The 17,724-nt window shown below is 53.6% G+C and overlaps 1 protein-coding gene and 1 long non-coding RNA gene across 6 annotated transcripts in view; one reads left to right on the top strand and one right to left on the bottom strand.

Annotated features, from left to right (window-relative positions):
* Positions 1-17,724, top strand: part of POC1A (POC1 centriolar protein A) — an 80,412-nt gene that overhangs the window by 3,903 nt on the left and 58,785 nt on the right. For all 5 annotated transcript variants that reach the window (XM_055274985.2, XM_055275005.2, XM_055275014.2 and 2 more), the window contains exons 3-7: positions 776-947; positions 1,374-1,553; positions 3,674-3,781; positions 4,803-4,918; positions 12,483-12,616. In XM_055274985.2, the coding sequence (XP_055130960.2) occupies positions 776-947; positions 1,374-1,553; positions 3,674-3,781; positions 4,803-4,918; positions 12,483-12,616 (710 nt within the window). The remainder of the gene's footprint in view (positions 1-775; positions 948-1,373; positions 1,554-3,673; positions 3,782-4,802; positions 4,919-12,482; positions 12,617-17,724) is intronic.
* LOC129480794 (uncharacterized) lies at positions 12,591-17,161 on the bottom strand. The gene is made up of 3 exons (XR_008657131.1): positions 17,116-17,161; positions 15,734-15,930; positions 12,591-12,716 (listed from the first exon to the last, which is right to left on the bottom strand). It is a non-coding gene; the product is annotated as an uncharacterized lncRNA (long non-coding RNA).

Consider the following 17,724-nt stretch of genomic DNA (forward strand, 5'->3'; position numbering starts at 1 on the left):
CGGTCTTTTCTGCACACCCTAGCCACCTTTTGGGTCTGTCTTTTGGTGTGGTCCCTAAACAGTGACTCCTTTTCCTTGAAGCTTTATTGATTCTGTTGCCCACAGTAATAAGGCACACCTTGTTGAAGAGCCTTGTCGGTGAGAAGGCTGTTGAGCAGAGCTGGGCACCCCCCTCAACCCCACTGCTCTTATGCTGCAGCTGAGTGTCCCCCTTCCTTGGTTGCATGAGGTTTCGTACACAGCTTTTATGACTGCACTTTCTGGTTCCTGCAGAGGAGGCTTGCCCCTTCATCCTGTCATCAAGACCCTCTGATGTGTAAAGGTTAAGAGGGAACTGAAGTGATTTTTGGTCAGTTTTGGGGACCTCCTTTAGGCTTCGTACTGAGTTGGGCCCTCTCAATGGGAGGGGCTGGCTTCCCAGCCAGGGAGGACTTGCTCTCTGGTGCCCTCAGGATGTGTCTGGGGGGAGACCCTGGGCCCCATGGGAATGAGTTTTCCCAGAGCTCTAGATTGCAGTCCAGGGCTAGCATGGGAAGGGCCTCGGTCTTGTTCCCATGTGGGTGTGCTCCTTGGAGAACTCTGGGCCACAGGCTCTCCACCTCCAGACCATACCTCGAGATGTGCTCTGCTCCATGGGAGACTTCTCACGGTCTGTTTGTGGATGCCAGGGAAGGTGGAGCTGGGCCAGTTGCTCCCCCTGCCTCTCCAACGTCTTGGTGGAGGCTTGAAGCCCGTTAGAGCTGCGGGTCATAGCATCACCCACTGTCCTCCTCAGCCAGTGGCTCCATGGACTCATGCCTCATGGTCTGGCACATGAAGCCGCAGTCACGCGCCTACCGCTTCGCTGGCCACAAGGATGCCATCACCTGTGTGAACTTCTCTCCTTCGGGACACCTGCTTGCTTCCGGCTCCCGAGACAAGACTGTCCGCATCTGGGTACCCAATGTGTGAGTCATACACTTTGAGGAGGCTTGTTGGAGTCTGGGGCCCTGGTGCCACAGCCATCCCCACCCAGGTCCCCTAGCTTGGCTCTGGACTGGTCACAGTGAGACTTCTACTCTGCTTTGGAAGAGGTGCCATCAGAGGCTGGGGCTGCAGTTGGAGCCCTCCCCTCAGGGTTGGAAGAGGAGTTCTGGGCTGACCCCATCTATCCCTAAAGAAATGCCACCTGATGCTGTGTTCATGTGGATGGGGCCTAGAGATGGTGCTCTGTTCACATAGGAGAGGCTCTGGCTTTCCCTCGTGGAGACTGGGGTACTTGGGCTTGGCTAACTTTGGGAGGGGTGTTTGAGGAGTAGGAGAGCTTTGATGTGCTTGTGGGCTCTCATGTCACTGTTATGGGTTTCCTCACTCTTGGATGCCTGTCCTTGTAGCAAAGGTGAGTCAACTGCGTTTCGTGCACACACAGCCACAGTGAGGAGTGTCCACTTCTGCAGTGATGGCCAGTCCTTCGTGACAGCCTCTGACGACAAGACAGTCAAAGTGTGGGCAACTCATCGCCAGAAATTCCTGTTCTCCCTGAGCCAGCACATCAACTGGGTCCGCTGTGCCAAGTGAGCATTGTTCTGTCTGGAGACCCTTGGAGGAACCCTGGGGGTTGGAGGCTGGCCCAGGGGCTGCTAGGTACCAACTTGTGACCTTGGGGAAGTTACTTAGGCATTGTTTAAGCTTCCTCAGCCTCGGTTTCCTTATCTGTAAAATGGGAACAATAATAGCTCCTGCATTGTAAGTTGTCGAGAAGCTTCATGGAGCTGATGCATGACATGTAAGTTAGTCCATAGTCAGCCATGATGACCCTCTGACATCTGTGTTGGCAAAGCACAAACTAGGTCAACAGGGGCCATTTATTATCAAAAACAATTAGGTACTTTCAGTACTACCACTACACATTTTCTTTTTGTTCCTTAAGACAGTTCTGCAAGCTAGGTGGTACATTTCCATTTTGCAGATGAGGAAATGGGGGCTCAGAATAGTAGTATCTTGTCCCAGGGCACACGGTGGGTCTGTGGCAGAGCTGGAGTTTGAACCCAACTCTCTCTGACAGTAAGGCTTGCCTACTTTCCTCTGGGATGTTCTCAGAGGATGATTTTGCTCCAGAGCTCCCAGATGGGGGTGCAGGCTTCGGAGATGGGGGGCTTAGCCTGGAGGCTAGCCTTCCTGCTGGCCAGGGAGCCAGTGCTATGCAGAGAGGGGGCCAGGTGACCCAAAGGACCTTTCAAGGTCCAAGAATTGCAGACAGATAGTCCTACTTCTAGCTTATTTCATTCCTTTCAACAGAGCTGCCCCATGGGTCAAATATCTTTGCTTCAGAGGAAGGGGTTGGGGTGCCAGGTGACATTAAGAAACCACATGAGTCAGAAGTTGGGGACTATTGAGCTGTGTTCTTCTGGGGACCCCATACAAGTTACTGTTCTCCAGGGCACCCCCATTCCTTTGTCCTGGGAGACCCCTGATGGCTCTTAGAGGCTTTATGACTAGGGTCCTGAGATCAGGAGGGGCCAGGCCAGCAAACTGGGGTGTCGAGTCCATACTGGGCCTTTGGTGGCAGTCCCCAGGACCTCATGCCTTTTGTTGGCAGATTGTGTCTTGCTGACCCACACTTGAGTCAAATGTAGACTCGGAGGACCTGGTCCCAGAGTAATGACACTGATGGTGAGCTTTTGGCCACCTTTGTGCAAATGTTGCCGGCAGGCAGTCGGCTGCATGTTGCCATGTGCTGTGCGTCGGGGCAGTGCTGGGGCTTTATGTGCATGAGGCTGCTCTGTGCTCCCTCGTGAGGCAGGCACCTTTTTTTTTTTTCTTTTCTTTTTGTTTATTTATGTTTGGTTTTCCTGTAAGTCAGGAAGAATTTCTCTTTTTCCCTTTTGGTCAGAGTTTGCTGTTGGGATGGGAGAGGGGCTGGTTGTGCATGAAGCTACGTAAGAAAATGAAAACAAGAGCAACAGGAAAGATCAATAAGTTTCACAGATTCAGGAAGAAAAAAATAAAGGAAACATTTTTATAACATTTAAAATTAAGTCATAGGCCAAACTTGAAGGCGCATGTCTGTAATCCTAGCACTTTGGGTGGATGAGGTGGGAAGATCCTTTGACTCCAGGAGTTAGAAGACCAGCCTGGGCAACATAGTGAGACTCCCATCTCTACAAAAATAAAAAATAAAATTAGCTGGGTGTGGTGGTGCACGCCTATAGTCCCAGCTACTCGGGAGGCTGAGGTGGGAGGATCTCTTGAGCCCAGGAGGTTGAGGCTGCAGTGAGCTGAGATCACACCACTGCACTCCAGCCTGGGTGACAGAGTGATACCCTGTCTAAAAAACAACAAAACCAAAACCAAAATTTAGTCACAGTTTCCTGAAAAACTCTTTAGAAGGAAAAAAGAAAACTGATCAAGTGCTAAAAGTTAACTATTTTCAGAAACAAAGTATAATTTAAGATATGAACAAATAAACAGAAGTAACATTGCCTCCTAGGATGCAATGCATTTGTTCCTGAAAAGACAAATTAGGGTATTCAAATTAAAAAAAAAAAATCACAGCAGGGCATGTGACCCCGGGTAGTTCCTGCAGGCAGATAGTAGGCACTCGGGGAAGAGTGGCTGTGGAAGAAGGTGTGTGGCGCCCATGTTGTCTGTTAGTCTGTGGTCTGTGGTGTGACTTGCGCCCCACCCGGTTCAGGTTCTCCCCCGACGGGCGGCTCATCGTGTCTGCCAGTGATGACAAGACTGTTAAGCTGTGGGACAAGAGCAGCCGGGAATGTGTCCACTCGTATTGCGAGCATGGCAGGTGAGTCCCTAGATGCTGTCCTCCACCTGTAGGCGCTCAAGCACAGAGCACAGACCTAGGCATGAGGAGGCCCAGTGGCTTTCAGTGGCTGGAGCCGTGGGACCAGCAGTCTTATCACTGCTGCCCCTTGTCTGGTGCTTTTTGTGAGGTCTGGCAACCTAGCATTATATCTTTTGCTGTGTGGATGGAAGCTTTGGCCCCATGCCACGAATAGCAGGAGTGCTTAACCTCAAGCCATGCAATTCTTTGGAGCTGTGTAATTATTTGTGCTCCTCTTTTTCTCCTTCACTTTCTGTTTCTCAGGATTACAACATGTCTGTCTGTGAGCAGTTGACACTCAGTCACCCAAACTACATTTTAAAGCCTCTTGGTATGTTATCCATGATGATGGCTTTATAAAATTCTTGTTGGGTTATTGTAGCAGATGGAGCCTGTTCATATTGTGCCACATCATCAGGAGAGAGAGGTGCCCGCATTTGAATAGAGACCCCAGCTTCTGCCGTTCTTTGTTGGGCTGGGAGCCACAAGGGCTTCTCCTTGAGAGGTGGACATGGTACCAGCCTGGGTATCACATATGAGTGTAGTGAGGGTCCTTGGCCTGTCTCCTAGAGAGGAGTGGGCCAATGGCCCTGTAGCCCTGCTGGACCTTCCCACCTGTGCCTCAGCTGGCAGGATCTGCCCTGCAGCCACCCCTGGGAAGGATACCAGCTCCAACTTTGAAAACCCCAGGGGAGCCCGGCTGACTTTTGGGTTTGAACATAGCTCTCTCAAGTTGTATTTAAAATTGGCAGTGGGATGTGCTCCCTGGTCAGTCCACCTTAGTTGCTGGCCACTGTTCTCACCTTTTACTTCTTCTTGCTCTCCCTTGGCCACCTGGTAAACAAATGTGACAGAAAGGAGGTGTCTGGGTCAAGGGAACAGCATGGGCAGGACACAGGGATGGGAAAGCACTAAATGTTTCTGGGTCCATCCTGAACCAGGGCAGACCTCCTATAGTGCATAGTGGCCCCTGTCTTTCCAGCTTTGTCACCTACGTGGACTTCCACCCCAGTGGGACGTGCATTGCCGCTGCTGGCATGGACAACACAGTGAAGGTGTGGGACGTGCGGACTCACCGGCTGCTGCAGCATTATCAGTGTGAGTGGTGAACAGCCTCCTGGTCCCAAGGGCAGCCCTGGTGGGACTGTGCTGGTGTTGGATGTTGTTCGCTGCTGTAGTGCTTAAATGGGCCTGAGATGGCCTTGGGCAGGAAGGTGTCCTGGGTCTGTTCGGATTCCAGGGGTGAGAGTCTGTGACATGGCTGGCCTGGCTTGGAACCTTGGCCAGGAGATGGAGCCTGGTGCTACCTAGCTTCCTCTGAGCCCTTCAATGCCCACCTCCGAAGTGGCAGAATCTCACATATACTGCAGGGCCAGATGGGGAGTCCTCATTGGGGCTCTGTCCAGGGCTTCCCTTGAGGACCATTTCTCAGGGGCATGCCACTTGCCTTTCCTGGTGATGGAGGCTCTGCCCTCCAGGGCCAAGGTGACAGCCCTTGACCTGTGGTAAAGGGAGCAGGGCTGTCAGTAGAGGCCAGCATTGGTGGGACCGTGGCCACCTCTGGTCTTACAGTGTCCTCCACAGTTGTAGAGTCATAGGGAGGGTTGACTTAGCTAGGGGCCAGGCCCAGGATGGTAGCCCTTGGAAGGCAGGGTGGCAGGCAGTGGACATGGGCTCATGTCAGGCTCCAGGTGGGAGTTGGAGGGCGAGGGCAGACTTAGACGTGCCCAGGATGAGTTAGCTGAGAGTATTGGGTAGGGAACTGGCCTGAGAGCAAGTATGAGTGGGCAGGGCCATGAGGCGCCCCAGTTCCAGGGATGGGTTCAGGGAAGGGAGCTGGTGAGGGGTCACTGGAGAAACTGGGAATTGTGTAGCTGGCAAAACAGAGATGAGCAAGACGACCAGGGCTGAGACCAGGAAGGAGGCAGAGCTGGAGTTGTTTGAAGAACCGTGGTTGTTAACCTGGGACTAAGCTTAAAGTTCTTGGGCTCGCTTCCTTAAGCCACACCTGAAATGGGAAGGACATGGCTGGACACAGGTGTGGGGTTCCGACCCCACCCACCCCCGCCACACACACCCTTCCTAGCTGACGGTGTTCAAGGACAGCACTTTCTTTGGGGTAATGGAGGTGAGCACACCTTCCCAGAATGGGGAGAAGATCCTGGTCTTGAACAGCACGTGGTGGAGAGTGGGCTCTGCCGCTGGCTTTTAAAGCATTCCTGGCTGTGTGATATTGGGCAGGTCATTTGACTCTGTGGGGCCTCTAGGACAATGATGGGGCCTGTCTCGCAGGAGGCGTTGGGAGGGTTAATGAGTTGTTTCATATCAAGAATTGAGAGGGTGGCTGGCACAAAATGGGGGGAAGGAGGTACAATGTTAGTGATGATGACAATGACACTGTCTTGGTCCTGTCTGGTCTGGTGAGGCCAACCTGGTTGGTTAAGGCCTGTAGTACCCTACAGCACCACCAGGTGGCAGGGGCCAGCCACAAGAACCTGTTCCCCCACCCCACCCCCCTCCATAGGAAGCCCTGGGGTTTGTTACCAATGCTCTTTCAGACAGAGGCTTCTGGAACAGAAGAGCAGTGGGGCTTGCCTCCACTTGGAGCCCATACCTCTCCCATGCCTCCTTCAGCCTTCTGCTCTGGGCCAGGCCTGAGTGAAGGGCTGGGGCTCGGGGATGAGGCACATCTGCACAGCTGCCTGGGGAACATGGGCAGGTGCAGAGGAGGGAGGACTTGGACAGGGAGAGATGGGAGTGGAAGGTGACGAGGCAGGACAGTGGTCAGGAGCACATGCTCTGGTTCCTTTCTGTAAAAGGGGTGGCAATAGGCCTTCCTCATGGCTTTGTGAGGCTCTGATGGGAAAAGCCACAAAAGGATTATAACACAGGGCTGGGTATGTGGTTTGTGCTACATAAGTCCTGACACTGGGCAGAGAGGATCTCTAGGTGACCCTGGGAGGGTCCAGGCCCATCTCTGATGGATCAGGAGCCTGGGCCTGGTGTTCACGTGTATAACAGCAGGTACCCCTTGGGAAGGGCCTTGGATGCCATCTCCAGCTTGGGGCCTCAAAGATGTGGCCTGATTGGCAGTGCTAGGACTGGCCTCCTCATTTAAGATATGAAGGGAAGAAGGACATCTGAGAGGATAGCGGTGTCCAGAGGCTGCTGGGGTTGGGGGCTGGTGTGCCCCATGTGTTCCAGTGATGGGTAGGTGTCCGGCTGTGCCCGGTATCAAAGTAGGGGCTGGCATCAGAGTGGGGGATGGGTTGCAGAGGTTGAATAGAAGCAGAGAAGCTGACCCTGTTGGGGTGGAGGGGCCAGCTGGACCCAGGGATCTGGGATATGAGAATGGCTGAGGTCACATTCTGAGCCCCTATAATTGAGGGGCCACAGAAGATAAAGGTCCACAAAGCAGCCAGAGTGAGAGGTATGAACCCCGTCTCCAAGCATGGGAGATCTGAGGAGGGCAGAGGCTGGGGAGCGAAGGAGAGTGGGGTCTTGTGAAGAGGGTTGTCAGGAGGTGGAGCAATGCAGAGCGGCCGAGGAGAGTGGTGGGTACTGGGGAGAGGGAGCCGGGGTCCTGGAGGGAGCAGGCTTGGCGGAGGGCAGGGGCGGATCTCCATGATGGCAGGGTTGGGGAGGTGTGGGTGGACTCAGATGAGCTCCAGGGGCTGAGTCCTGAGTGGAGCTGAGTGTGTGGGCTGACAGGCCCTGCTGGGAGATTGCAGTCTGCTTGTGCTTCTGGCCTTGCCTCTTATGACAGCCTCTCAGTGGGCCTGCAGTGTCTCATCCCTAAGCCACCCCTAGTGTAGATTGGAGGCTTAGCGGGATTTGGAGTACCCCATAAACACAGCCGGTTGCCCCTGAGCTCCCTGCTCAATGCCGTGACCAGTGGTCTGTGTTCACAGGATAGTGGAGTTATCCCATAGCCTCTAGGCTGACCCTTAGGGGTGCAGTGAGCCAGGTTGATCTGAGCTCCCTGGGTAGGGGGAACATACCTCTCATCCTCTGCTGATGGGAGGACATGGCCAGGTCTGCTCTGGTCTTGGGGCTCCCCAGAAAACCTTCAGCTGAAACTAGGGGGAAACCCTTTACCCAAGTGGCTCACCCACCCCCATAGGTGCAGTGGAATCTCTTTGGAGGCTCATTCCCCAGGAAGGGCTCCCAGTACTCTGGCAACAGACGCCTGATCTGCTTTCTGTCCCTGATCCCTAGGAAACCCAAGGGAAACCTACGGACACAGTGACATTCAGTGTCTCCCCTAGTGACTCTGGATGGGCACCAGGCACTTCCAGAATGACCTTCGGGTGTTGGAGGCTGATGGGCTGTTGTGAGAGGATTTGGTTAATGATACTGCAGTGTGTGGCTAGCAAGCCCCAGCCTGCCTGCGTCCAGCCGTCCATGGTTGTGCTCTATGAGGGCACTTCCTGTTCCTGCTGGGGTTGTTGGAGTTGAAGCCCACTTGGGGCTTTGGGCTATTGGAGGCAGCTGGAGCCATTTGTCTTGTGCTGGCTGACTCTCCTCCCAGGTAAGGAGTTTCTTGGCTCTGGCCTATCACTGCAGAGAGCAGTTCTGATTTCTCAATTCAGCAAGGAGTTGGGCTGGTGGAGCCCTGGGAGTGCCAATCCCTGTGGTGGTGGGTTAGCTCCATATGCTCTGAGCCCACGTTAAGACTGTTCAGGCATCTAAGCAGCAGCCCCCATCCCAGAACCTGTAATGTGCTTCGTGCCTTACAGCACGTGCAGGTCCATTATCCAGTGACAGGCCTGGGTGGCCAGCAAAGTAGGTCTACCCTCCATTTCACAGGTGCGGAGCATGCAGCCCACAGTTACACACCTGGAAAGCTATGGGTCTGAGTCTCCACCTCAGGGCCTTTGAGTCTGGCATTCTGTTGACCGTCTCACTCTTGGTTCCTTGCACTTCGGTGACTCTAGCCATTTACTCCCCAGGCTCCCTGGGAGAGGTGGTCTCTTTGGCTGGCTGTCAGCAGGGCTTAGAACTCATAGAGTCCCAGGCTCTCTGTCCGTTGGTCTTTAGTGCACCCCTGCACCCCCGCCTGGTCTCATACATTGTCATGGAGGGTTTCATCTTTTTTTTTTTCTTTCAGAGATGGGGTTGGGGTCTCACTGTATTTCCCAGGCTGGTCTTGAACTCCTGAGCTCAAGCAATCCTCCCACCTCGGCCTCCCAAAGTGCTGGGATTACAGGCGTGAGTCACCGTGCTCGGCCGGAGGGTTTTAAGTAGTTGCAGCTAGCAGGACAGGCCTGTACCCTGTACTTGGTGTTTTGAGACTAAAAGGGTTGATTGGGGTACAATGGTGCTGTCCCACCTGATCTAGCCAACCTACTCTCCCACCATCCTGAAGTGAGCATTTACACGGCATTTACACAGAGGGGTGTTTTGGGTGTCCTTTGCTGCTGGTATCAGAGCACCTTTGTGGTATGAATCCAAAGCCTCTTGTCAACCCAGAGCCACCATGTCACTAGTAACATCAGTTGTGCGTCGCAAGAGACCACCCTGGGGAAAATGAGCGGTCCTTTTGTGAAAGGATGTTGGGGTGGGGCTTGGCCCTGGCATGGTCTTCTCCAGAGAGGTACCTCCTGCTTGGGCACCCAGGCTTTCTCTGGGCCCTTGGCTGGTTTGCAGCCCATTAGGTAGTGGGCCTAGGTTTGTCAAGGCCTCTATAGGCAGAGCAGCATGGAGTGGGTGTACTCAGGTCTCTGCTTAGACCAGCTACTGCCCACAAGCCATGACTAGTTCTTGGTATTTGGGAGCAGGGGCTGTGGTGGCCTCATCCCTGGGCCCCTGAGGATCTGTAGAAGTTTGATGTTGGTATATCTCTGACCTGGAGTCAGAGTTCTCTCTTTGGGGTGGAGATGGGATAAGAGCCACAAGCTCACAGCTGCCACCCAGGTGGCAGTGTGTGTCATCACTGATCTCTGCCATGGAGCCAAGAAGAGACCTGCAGCTTTGGACTTGACAAAAAGTGGATCATTCTCAGACACTTGGTGCTCAAGGCATCATGATAGAAGGCTCATGCCCTCATGTGACAGCCTAGTCTTCATGGTAGACTCTCATGCAGGGGTGGTTCTTACGATGAGGCCTCCATAGACTACCCGCTCCCCACCACCTCCACAGAGGCAGGAGGAGTGAGAGTGGAGGCTGGTGTGGCCAGGGGTGAGGCAGGAGAGCAAGTGGGGAAAGGTGGGGTGGGTCCTGGTGTCTGGGGTATCCCCCAAAGCCTGGTATGCCAGGCCAGCCCCTCTTCTGGAGTAAATGGTTCTAGGTGTTTCTACCCAGGCTTGGGTATTCCTGGCATTTATGTGGAGTGGGGATTCTGTTGCCCTTCCTCTGGGAGAGATTCTTTCCCTTGGATGGGCTTGATCAGGTGGGGGCCCCTGGTGTGGCATCCATACACTGACCCTGTCACCCTGGTGGTGCTAGGAAGCCCAGAGCTCCCTGAGCATGCCCTCCCTTCTGCACCCTCCTGCCACCGGCTGTTCCTCTGGCAGCTTCTGCTCATGGAGGGGTGGGGGTGGCCTTTATCCCAGTGCAGACTTTCTGGTTGGGGGAGGTCTCTGAATTCTGCCTCCAAGAGCTGGCTTCAGAGACCCCGCTGGTACCTCTCCAGGCTGCCTCCTGGAGATCCTGGTGCTTGGAGGGTGTTGTTCAGATATAAATATCATGTTACGTAAAGCCTTGGCTGTTTCCCCCTAAGTGCCTGGGAACACGTATGCAGACTCCCCGGCACATCAGCACATCAGCTGGGCTGGCATCTGAGGGACTGCGTGCACCCCGTGGGCCTTGTTGAGGGCCGTTTCGTGTTGGGTGTGTTTACCAACCCAGTAGTGGTTCTTGCAGCCTTTCAGTGCTAAGATGACGGTTGGTTTTGAATCTGCCTTTATGTTGGTGGCAATTCTGACTTGGCAGGGTCATGGTTATTTTAGTCCCACTGGTTTTCCTCATCAGGCCTGTGGTAATGGGAAGAAAGAAACTGGGGTTTTCCTCAGAAGCCACCCTAGGAGGCTGTGGTACAGCTGATCCACGCATTGGCTGTGGAGTTGCTCTGTCCCCATGTAGACTGCCCAAGTGTGCCCCCAGCTTCATCTAGAACATGCTGTTGACCTTGAGGGAGAGTTGTGTAACCTGCTGGGGCTTCTGGATACCCAGCTTAAGCACCTGCTCACCAACCACTTTCTGAGTCCTGCTCGGTGCCAGGCACTGAGCTGGGAGCCAGGGACTCAACACCGCCCCTGCCTGATGGAGTTCATGGTCTCATGGGAGATCCAGATGTGAGTCAGATAGTTGCATGTGAATGTGAAGAGTGAACTGATGGGAGGCTTGTGGTGCTTTGGAAGGACAAATGAAGGGGGTGGCCCTAATTGGGAGGCCAGGGGAGGCTTCCTGGAGAAGGCAGCTTCCAGTACTGAGCTTTAAGGTCAGGGAAAGGGGAGGGCAAGAGTCTCCCAGGCCCATTGGAAACAAGGGGTAAAAAAGTTCTGTGGCTGGGGGAATTGACAGAGCTGGGGTGGCCGGATCTTGGAGAGTGAGGGACACCAGAAAAGATGGTGGGGTTAGCCTGGGATGGTAGGGAAAAGAGAGTCATGGACAGGGCCAAGCTGTTGAGTGGGTGAAGTGGCAGGACCTGGAGTTGCATGGAACACGGGGCAAAGGAGAGGAACATCCATGTTGGCATTGGATGGCTCACTCTGCAAAGATCTCATGTGCTTAACTTAGTAACATCCGCACAGCACCTCTTACACATAGGTGCTATGGTACAGATGGAGAAACTGAGGCTCAATGTGGTTAAGATGCTTGCTCAGGATGGATGTGGTGGCTCACGGCCGTAATCTCAGCACCTTGGGAGGCCGAGGCAGGCAGATCACCTGAGGTCAGGAGTTTGAGACCAGCCTGGTTAACATGGTGAAACCCCATCTCTACTAAAAATAGAAAAATCAGCTGGACATAGTGGCACACCTGTAGTCTCAGCTACTCAGGAGGCTGAGGCAGGAGAATCTCTTGAACCCAGGAGACGGAGGCTGCAATGAGCTGAGGTCACACCACTGCACTCCAGCCTGGGCGACAGAGCGAGACTCCGTCTCTCAAAAAAGGTCATGGCATGAGCCCAGGCAGGAGGCTTGGGGTCCGAATGCAGGCCTGACTGCTTCCTAAGAGTGTCTTAGCTTTCTGCTCATCTGCCCCCACACACGTCCTCCCTGTATGGCAGTGGCATTGTATTGACATTTGAAGGGTTTTGTTTTCCATTGGTTTCTTTAAAGAAAGCATATCGGACAGACCAAAGGCTATGTTTGTATGTTTGAGTACTCTATTCTGCTCCAGCTTGACCGCTTGGTGCTGTGGGAGAGGATGGAGGAATCGTCTGCTGCCCCTGGTTTTTGCATCTATTACTGTCTGCCTGTCTTCCACTGCCTGCCCTTGGCTCTGAACAGGCCTTTTCCTGTTTTTTGATTGTGCCCCTCTCCTGGGAAATCCTCGTTGGGTTCCCCACAGCTCCTTTGAGCAATGACCATCCTGACCCAGCCCCATCAGGCCTGTGCTGAGCCTCAATTGGCCCTGATTGCCCGTCTTGGGCTTCAACTGTGCTCCCTGTGCCTCCCTGTGCCTCCTAGCCAGCACCTGACTGATGTCCTTCCCCCAGTGCACAGTGCAGCAGTGAACGGGCTCTCTTTCCACCCGTCGGGAAACTACCTGATCACAGCCTCCAGTGACTCAACCCTGAAGATCCTGGACCTGATGGAGGGTCGGCTGCTCTACACACTCCACGGGCATCAGGTGAGAGGTGTCGGCCGGGTGCTGAGTGGTGTGGAGTGGTGGTACCCTCGCTGTCTGGGCAGTGGGCAAGATGCAGAAACAGGCTTGTCACCCACACGGCCTGCAGGGAGATGGATGGAGGCATTTCCGTGTGACCTGGGCAGATTGCTGGGCCTGTGACTGGTGCAGCTGAGAAGGGTATATAAGTGTTGAACTGGGCAGGGGTTGGGGGCTGCATCTGGGCATGGTTAGCAAGCTGCCCCTTAGGGGCCTGAATGGAATCTGTGCCCTAATGGCCTCAGCCATCCCTTGGTCCAGAGGTTGAGTTGAGTCTTGGAACCCGTGCTCTGAGTTGATATCAGGGTTTCATGGAGGCCCTCGGACTGGCAGACATCAGTGTGTCTAGAGACTGAGGCAACCTCACGTGTCTTGAAGAGGCTGGGATGAAGAAGGGAAATCTTCTTCATGTTTGTCGTTTGAGAATTCCTGGAATGGAATCAAGGAAGCAGAGGCCTCCTTTCTCAATGAGCTTCAAAGCATCCGGTTCCCTGGTCTCCCTGGGTGGGCTGGGTCCCTGGGGGCCGGCTGTGGGGAGTAGGCCACATGCAGTTCTCCCCAGGAGCTGGCCTGCGTCCGGGCCTTTCACATCTAGTACTTCCACTAGGAAGTAGTGTCCGAGCCCTCCTGATCAGAGCAGTCATCAGAATGTCTCCTGTTGGGGCGTAGTCACCATGCCCACTTGAGATGGGAGGTCTGGAGTCCATTGAATTCAAGTCTGTCCCTAATCTGCCTGCCAGGCTGAGGGAGGCCCTGGGGGTGCTTATGTGTCTTGGACCATCAGCTAGGTCTGAGATGTCTAGCCTGGTGCTTTCTGAGCTGTTGTTTGGGTTTCCACTGCCATCTGAGTTAGGGTACCTGGGGGCCATTTGGCTATGACTAGGGGATGGGGACATAGGCCTTTTCTTCTGCTTCCTCAAGGTCTGGAGGCTGCTTGCTGCCCCCAGCCTTGTTGTGACCCCTTGCCTTCCCTGTCAGAGACATATCCAGTGTGCAGGACTAGTGGGCCTGTTCTCCCTGGGCCAGCACATCCAGAGGGGGTGGCTGCTGGCCCTGGTGTAAGCCTGTTCACAAGCCAAGCCCTTGGACAGCCAGTTATACAGATTCATGTATAACCGTTTGGGATCTTATGCCCAGGAGGGCATTTGAAAATCATGTGAATGCTGCTACCGCTCCTGCTCCCCTAAAAAAGAAAAAAAGGCTCAGAAACAGTTTGAAACAGATGCCTATCAAGTGATCACATCTTTTTGTGAGTGTTCTTTAAACAGCTAACTCACGCTTAGCCTGAGAACACTTGAATGTGGGATCTAAAATGTCATTCCTGGTGTTCTGGCATCACATCCGGCACATAAACGAAAGCTATTGACATTGTTCTCTCCGGGAAGTGAAGCAAGGACCATGGCGCATTCCGTTGTGTGGTCGCTTGTCTGCTGTTAAACCTAGAGATATGGGAACCAGGCTGAGGGACAGCTGATGGTTTGGGGTGTGGATAGGGCTGGGTCATTTCTTCTTCAGGGCACCAGGCTCACAATGCCCAGAGGAAAGGAGAAGAAGAGAAACGAACCGACCTCTGTTCATTTTGCCATCTGTCTGTTTGTTCATTCATCATCGGCTCTCTAGCTCACGGGGCTGGGCACCAGGGATAGGAAATGGATGTTATAGCTCTACTTCCTGAGCTTCTTGGCCTGGGAAGAGGGGGACTCCACAGGGGGGCTGACAGAGCTAAAGGCAGCATGAGATGAGTTAGGCTGGCTGAGAGGTAGGCTGAGTCTTAGAAAGTACTTGGAGGGCAGGGGAAGGTGGGTAGGCCCTGCCCATCTCCCAGGGTACAGCTCAGATGAAGGTGGGAGTCAGGGTATGTGGCTCAAATTATTTTCTGCTCCCAGCCCCCTAAATTCCCTATCAAATACAGGAACTTAGGATTGATTTACCACAAGTTTTAGGGGCTCTTCATCCTGGGATACCGACGACACCCAGCCCCTCTGTGGGGTACTCCAGGTATCCAGGTGTAGGAACCCCTGGGCCTGGCTTGCTCAGGGTTCTGCAAACTGATTCAGGAAGACAAATTGCCCAGGGTCACCCTGACTCTGCCCCCACCTCTGCACTTGCTTTAATTCTTGCTCGTTTCTAGAGGTTGATTCTCTCCCATCCCTCCTCTTTAAGACCCATGGTGAGACCAACCATGCACTCCAACTGGTGGTGCCAACTCAATACTGGGTTCTACAGCTGGCCTGGGTTGAAAGGTCCCGATGCGGACAAACCTGGCCTGATTCCTGTGCCCCTCCCACCTTCAGTGTGGGGTTGCTGCCTTGAGAGGGCTTTCTTTTGGGGTCCTTACTAATGATGTGCAGCAGCATGATTGAAGAGCCAGGCTGAGGGCTAAAGTAGGGGTGTGAGTGTGTGAGTACGTATGGGGCAGGGATGCCCAAGAGAAGGCCTTATTTACTTCCAGCAAAGACCAGCTCACCTCCATACCACAGCCTGGCACCCCTGGGACCCAGGTCTGCCAGGGTTTGCTGTGGCTCCTTGTCATGCTTAGCTCTGCCCCTGGGTTTGGAGTGATTCAGAGTCAGCTAATGGGCCAGGCGTGGTAGCTCACTCCTGTCATCCCAGCACTTTGTGGGGAGCCTGAAGTGGGAGGATTGCTTGAGCCTGGGAAGCTGGGGCTGCAGTGATCTGTGATTGTGCCACTGTACTCCAGCCTGGGTGACAAAGCAAGACACTGTTTCAAAACAGAAAAACCCCCAAAAAACAGAGTCAGCTAATGTTGGCTTCCTAAGGGAGCATAGTGCAATTGAGCAGCCTTAATTTGGGCATTTGGTTAAGATAGGGGTCCACTGGCTGGACAGAATACCTAGTGCTTATGGAGATCTGTGGCTAGGATCAGAGGCAGCTTTGCTCCAGCCGGGGGTAGAAATCCGTAGGGGCTGGGCCTGTGTTGTCACCCGACTGGTTCTGAGGATGTTCATTACTGATGAGGGCCTGGCTGGGGGCCACATCACAGGGGCCTGCTGACAAAGGGGCTGGGTTCCACCTGGGCACTCTGCAGTGGGTGTAGAGTCCTCATGGGCTCCCACTCACCCAGACCTTCCAGGAAGATGTGCAGCTGGTTCTTTGGTGACTTCATCTTTCACATTCTGTTCCAGGAGGTGGCGATGTGGTGGGGTCCTGGTGGCCAAGGGCCTGATGGAGAGCAGCTGCTATCAGCCACTTCCTGAGTTGTGTGGCTGAGCAGCCCAGGGCTCCCGAGTGGGTCTCGGGTGCCTGGGGCTTCTGTCCTATGGAAAAGGAGGATGGCAGGTTGGAAAGCATTTTTTTTTTTTTTTTTTTTAGTCCAGGTGGTGAAAATGAGAGCTGTCTGGATTAGTAGGGGGTCTTATGACTTCTAGGGTGCCAGAGCTGGGACAAGTACCTGTGTCTATGCAGTTTCTATCACATGTACATATGACTTTTAAAATTCCATTTGTAATTTCACTCTTGCTTCTTTCATTCATTCATTCAGAGACGGAGTCTCGCCCTGTCGCCCAGGCTGGAGTGCAGTGGTGCGATCTCAGCTCACTGCAACCTCCGCCTCCCAGGTTCAAGCGATTCTCCTGCCTCAGCCTCCCGAGTAGCTGGGATTACAGGCACCTGCCACCACACCTGGCTAATTTTTGTATTTTTAGTAGAGACAGGGTTTCACCATGTTGGCCAGGCTGGTCTCAAACTCCTGACCTCAGGTGATCCACCTGCCTTGGCCTCCCAAAGTGCTGGGATTACAGGCCTGAGCCACTGCATTCAGCCTTCTTGTTTTTATTTACTTATATATCTTTACTGGGGTAGCATATATGTATATAATTCACCATCTTTACCATTTTTAAGTGTACAGTTCAGTGGTAATAAATATATTTATATTCTCTTTTTTTTTAACCCCTTCATTCCCTGGCTCCCCTTCCTCATCCCAGCCCTGGTAACCACCAGTCTACTCTGTCTTCATGAGATCCACGTAACTCCCACAGATGTCACTCCTGTGTTTAGCTCACAGGTCTTGGTAGGGTACCAGCAGGCTTATGTCGGCTTGTGTCCCCATCTTGCTGCTACATGACCCCATTCTGATCCAGCAGAAGGGAGCCCCATGAAACTTTGGTTTGGATGCAGAGGACCTGCTGTGTCCTCAGAGTTGGCTTGGGAGAGCTGCGAGAGAGAGGGCCACTGCCTCTTAGGGCCGGTGGGACAGCTTCTATTTCTGCATCTGAGAAGTGGACAGTGCAGGCTGGGGGTGAGCAGCAGTGAAGTCAGCCACAGGGAGCTGCTGTGGGATGAGGCAGACCTTGACCTGGGCATGGGGGCTCTGCGGGTGCCAGAGAAGGGCCCCAGCAAGCCCTCTGGGGAAACTGTGGGGGAGGTTTGGGGTAGAAAAAGGAGGGTCAGGGTGCAGTGCTGTTGGGCTGCAACTCTATTGTCTGAGTTGAGGCCAAACTCACCCCGATGTACCTTTCAGTTGTCTCCTAAGGTACAGGGAGCGCCAGGACAGAGGGACTTGCCAAGTGCCAGCTAAGATGATTATCACCCAGTGTAGCCCTGGGTCTCCTGGGCTGGACCTGTGTGCTGGTGTTGAGGGCAGCTTATCAGCCAGGAGTCAGCGTGCAGGTGGTTTGGTGGCTCTCTGGCACATGAGTGGCACACATGGGCCCATTTGAGAGGCCGTTTGTTTGGGCAGGCTCATTTTGTGAGAGTAAGGGGTTATTTTAGTCTGTTCTGTGCTGTCGTAATAAAATACTGGAGACTGGGTAACTTATCAAGAACAGAAAGTTATTTCTCAGTTCCAGATGATGGAAGTCCCAGATCAAGGTACTAGCGTTGGGGAAGGCTGCCCTCTGCTTCTGAGATGGGGCTTGAATGCTGCATCCTCTGAGGGGAGTAACACTGTCCTCACATGCAGAAGGTGGAAGGGCAGAAAGGACCAAACTCCCTTTGTCAAGCCCTTTCATAAGTGCACCTAATCCCCTTCATGAGGGCGGAGCCCTTGTGACTCAATCACTTCCCAAAGGCCACACCTCCCAACACTGTTACCTTGGGGATTCAATTTCTTT

Source organism: Symphalangus syndactylus, chromosome 1 (assembly GCF_028878055.3).
Source record: "Symphalangus syndactylus isolate Jambi chromosome 1, NHGRI_mSymSyn1-v2.1_pri, whole genome shotgun sequence".
NCBI classification, from domain to species: domain Eukaryota; kingdom Metazoa; phylum Chordata; class Mammalia; order Primates; family Hylobatidae; genus Symphalangus; species Symphalangus syndactylus.